This window comes from Anomaloglossus baeobatrachus, chromosome 6 (genome assembly GCF_048569485.1).
Source record: "Anomaloglossus baeobatrachus isolate aAnoBae1 chromosome 6, aAnoBae1.hap1, whole genome shotgun sequence".
NCBI classification, from domain to species: Eukaryota; Metazoa; Chordata; class Amphibia; order Anura; family Aromobatidae; genus Anomaloglossus; species Anomaloglossus baeobatrachus.
The window spans coordinates 549943097-549948173 of NC_134358.1; the positions used below are offsets into that span (position 1 = coordinate 549943097).

The 5077-nt window shown below is 43.9% G+C and overlaps 1 protein-coding gene across 3 annotated transcripts in view; it reads left to right on the forward strand.

Annotated features, from left to right (window-relative positions):
• The window catches only part of GNGT1 (G protein subunit gamma transducin 1), a 99668-nt gene extending 94966 nt beyond the window's left edge, over window positions 1–4702 (forward strand). For all 3 annotated transcript variants that reach the window (XM_075316852.1, XM_075316853.1, XM_075316851.1), the window contains one exon: window positions 4267–4702. In XM_075316852.1, the coding sequence (XP_075172967.1) occupies window positions 4267–4392 (126 nt within the window). In that variant the 3' untranslated portion in view covers window positions 4393–4702. The remainder of the gene's footprint in view (window positions 1–4266) is intronic.
• The last annotated feature ends 375 nt before the right edge of the window (window positions 4703–5077 follow it).

Consider the following 5077-nt stretch of genomic DNA (forward strand, 5'->3'; position numbering starts at 1 on the left):
ATAGAGGGATAGATAGAGGGATAGATAGATAGAGGGATAGATAGATAAATAGATAGATAGATAGAGGGATAGATAGAGGGATAGATAGATAGATAGATAGATAGATAGATAGAGGGATAGATAGATAGAGGAATAGATAGATAGATAGATAGATAGAGGGATAGATAGAGGGATAGATAGATAGAGGAATAGATAGATAGATAGATAGATATAGATGAACACCTTGACATTTGTATATTAATGAATATAAAATCCATGTTTAATATTGTTGTTAGTAAAGATAAAATATTTTGCTAATTTATTCCTAAACTGCAGATTATTCTGGATATTACAGCCTATGGTGTGGATTATGACAGCCATACCTGCAATCCTATTACCCTGCTCAATCCTTATCCTGTTTGTGACATATGTTAAACCAGGTCACAGGAAAAGCAGTGGCTCTGATACATTGTTTCTGTTGCCATTGTTCTTAGTCTGTTATCAAGCTCCGGCTGTATTCATTGTATTCATGGATATCTGAAATATCTGGAGTGCATTCTCCATTGTCAGATATAACGCGGCCATAGACAGGAACATTTATTCTTAATCAGGGCAGAATTTTGTCATTATTGGAAATTCTCTTCTGAAATGGTGACAGATATGGTGTTCTGATCTCAGCGATCACATCCAGTGCAAGTGCCTTACATCAATATGGAAAAACAATACACAGCTCCTTCTATGTCGTACTTATAAGTGTCCAGGAAGCTGAGATATAGGAAGCAGTTAAAGGGAATCCGTCAGCAGGTTTTTGGTATGTAATCTGAAAGCAGGATGACGTAGGGGCTGAGACACTGATTCTAGCAATGTGTCACTTAGTATATTGGGTGCAGCAATTAGATGGAATCAGTTTTCTCTGCTGCGGAGCTAGCAGAGCTCTCAATGCTGACCTGTATATAACCCCACCCACTCCCTGACTGTATATAACCCTGACCCCACCAATGATTGTATATAACTCTACAAATACCCCGATTGTGTATACCACTGCTCACACCGCTGATTGTATATAACCCCACCTACACCCCTGATTGTGTACAACCCTGCCCACACCACTGTGTATAACCCCACCCGCCCCTACTAATTGTGTATTACCCCACCTACACCACTGATTATGTATAACCCCGCCCATACCACTGAATGTGTATAACCCCGCCCACACCACTGTGTATAACCCTGCCCACACCAGTGTATAACCCCGCCCACACCAGTGTATAACCCTGCCCACACCACTGATTGTGCATAACCCTGCCCTCACCACTGATTATGTATAACCCCGCCCACACAGCTGATTGTGTATAACCCCACCCACACCACTGTGTATAACCCTGCCCACACCACTGTCTACAACCCCGCCCACACCACTGATTGTGTATAACCCCGCCCACAGCACTGATTGTGTCTAACCCCGCCCACACCACTGATTATGTATAACCCTGCCCACACCACTGATTATGTATAACCCTGTCCACACCACTGATTGTGTATAACCACTCCCACACCACTGATTATGTATAACCCCACCCACACCACTGAATGTGTATAAACCCACCCACACCACTGATTGTGTATAACCCTGCCCACACCACTGATTGTGTATAACCCTGCCCACACCACTGATTGTGTATAACCCCACCCACACCACTGATTGTATATAACCCTGCCCACACCACTGAATGTGTATAACCCCACCCACACCACTGATTGTATATAACCCTGCCCACACCACTGAATGTGTATAAACCCACCCACACCACTGATTGTATATAACCCCCCCCACACCACTGACTGTGTATAACCCCCCCACACCACTGATTATGTATAACCCCACCCACACCACTGAATGTGTATAAACCCACCCACACCACTGATTGTGTATAACCCCGCCCACACCACTGAATGTGTATAACCCCACCCACACCACTGATTGTATATAACCCCGCCCACACCACTGATTGTGTATAACCCCGCCCACACCACTGATTATGTATAACCCCACCCACATCACTGATTGTGTATTACCCCACCCACCACCACTGATTGTTTATAACCTCGCCCACACAACTGATTATGTATAACCCCGCCCACATCACTGAATGTGTATAAACCCACCCACACCACTAATTGTGTATAACCCCGCCCACACCACTGCTTGTGTATAACCCCACCCACACCAATGATTGTGTATAACCCCACCCACACCACTGATTGTATATAACCCTGCCCACACCACTGATTATGTATAACCCCACCCACATCACTGATTGTGTATTACCCCACCCACCACTACTGATTGTATATAACCATTCCCACACCACTGACTGTATAACCCCTCCCACATCACTGATCATATCACTGATTGACAGCTTTCTGTGTACACTGTATATTGACATTAAACTGCTAAACAGTGGTGTGGTGGATGGACCAGGAGGCAAAAGACACCTAGCCCTGTAGTGATAATCTGCTGATAAAACACTGATTTTATTAAAATAGCAAAACACAACCTCGTAAGTGACACATTGCTGCTTTCAGATTACATAGCAAAAACCTGCTGACACATTCCCTTTAAACTTGCACTAGAGAATTGAAATATTGGTGACCAAGTATAATAAAAAAATTATACATTTTTTGGTGGGGGGCAAATAGTCCCCTTGGGCACAGTTGACCATGCGATCACAAGTTTGAGAACTCTGATAATCCCCCTCACCTCTTACCCTATATTTTAGCTGTCCTCTGTGAGTGTGACATAGGAGACTTAGTAAAGTCTGGGTAAAGTTTTCCATTTTGCATTGACTGTTTATGAAGACTAGTGATTGGCGGACTCCCACTGTAAAAGTCCGTATCCGCGCTGTTTCAAATGTACCCGAGTGCCAGAAACTCAGATTCTCAAGGAATTGCGGCTAATGATCCAGAACTCGGGTGATACAAAAAAATAAGGAAAAATAATGAAAATAAGAATGAAGCAAGCAGCACGTCATACTTACCGAGACTCCAGCGTAGCTGTAACTGCTTCCAGGCTACTCATTCTACTTCCAGGGCCGCTCATCATTGCTCATCTATATGCACTGCTTTTCTTGCCCACAGGCAGTCCTGACGTCTGTGATTGTGTAACAGCGTCTGACTGCTCCCAAATCACACACCCGGTCTACGGGTCAATATCGTGGTGTAAAATAAATAAATAAATAAATAAAATATTTGGCCTAGGGTTCCCCCATAATATGATAGCCAGCACAGATAAATCAGAGGACTACAGGCTGCAGTCCCCAGCCGTGTGCTTATCTTAGTTGTGTATCAAAATAAGAGGAACCGCACGCCGCTTTTTTCACTCAGTCTCTGCCTGCAGCTCACAGCGGGCGGTCATATGGCACTCGCTGTGAGCTTCAGATGTAGTGCTGGAATTGTCACATGTAATGGGTATGGCAATTCTGAGCAGCTGCAGGCTGCTATTTTTGACTGGAAGACCCAATAACCATGGGTCTCCCCAACCAGAGAATAGCAGCCCCCAACTGTCAGACTTTATCTTGGCTGGTTATCAAAATTTGGGGGACCACATGCTTTTTTAAAAAAGAAGGAAATAGAAGAGAATAAAAAGAATATTTATTTAAATAAATAAAAAAGTTGCATGCGGTTCCTCTTAGTTTGATGCACAGCCACGATAAGAACATGGCTTGGGTCTGCAGCCTGTAGCCGTATGCTTTATCTGTTCTGGGTATCATAATATGAGGGGACCCAAATATTTAATTTATTTATTTTTATACCATGTTAGACGCCCACAGCGCTTGTAATTGGAAGCAGCCAACTGACACGCGGATATTCAGCTTAGGGGCGCGTCTGACTGCAACCAATCACAAATGCCGGTGGGCAGGGAAAGCGGTGCATATGCAATGAAGGTAAATGAGCGGCCCTGGAAGTGAATGAGCGGCCTGGAATCAGTTATAGTCGTGACGGTGCCTTGGTAAGTATGAAGCGCTTGTTCCTATACCCATATCCCTTCTACCACCATTTTTAACTGCCGGATTCTGGTCCCAATAGACTTATATGTGGATCGGCATCCATTCAGATAACTGGGAAAAATGCTGAGCCGGAATTTTTTTTTTTTAAGCCGGTTAGACCCGCCAGTCACGGTTATCTATGAGTCCGCCCATCACTAATGAAGATTAATTAAGGATAACAACCCATTTAGGAAGGCTTTCCTTCACCAACCTGACCTTGATTATCTATTTTTCTATTAAGGTTTCCAAAATGTGTGAAGAAATTAAGACTTATATTGAAGGTAATTCTGGAGAAGACCCTCTTGTAAAGGGGGTTCCCGAAGACAAGAACCCATTCAAGGAGAAAGGTGGCTGTGTCATCGCCTAAACCCCCCCTAGGACTGTTTTCGTCAGTCAAGCGATGGTGTAGACGTCTTTCTTGGCTCTCTTGGCTCATGTTCACCACCCAGTGCTACTCTGTGGACTCTGGATGAAGGAGTTTATTTAATTTCCTACTGCACTCTGCGAGAACGAGCACCGACCTTGGGCCCGCGGCTCACAAAGAAAGTTTTGAAACCAAAAAAGAAAACTTGGCCCTAAGTGTAACATGTTGCTAAATGGGCCCCACTAGATTGTTTTAATAAAATACAGTATGTGTCTGTTTCTCCAATTAATTCCTTGTATTCTAGAATAAAAACTTGATACTCTTCTATGGTTTTTACTGGTGGATACAAGTGTGAAATGAACCATCACCGGAGCAGGTAAAAGGAAAATCTCCCTTCTTCTGTGGGCCCTAAGTCATCAGTACTGCACTCGCACAAATGATATTTAATGAGGCCGCATCCATCTGTGAGTTTTTCCTCATCTAGAATTGGGCTAAGGAAAAAAAAATCACAGTATGCTGCCTATGGGGGTGTAAAATGGCTTAGACTTGCCCTCTCATAAAGGGATAGCGTGCCACTTCCAGGAAGCGCCTCCCAATCTACTGTTGAGAGGCACTGGGTATTTAGGGCAAGCTTCCACTAGGGGAGGTGCCTGATCAACACCCTAGTTTAGCTAGTCAGTGTCCAGTA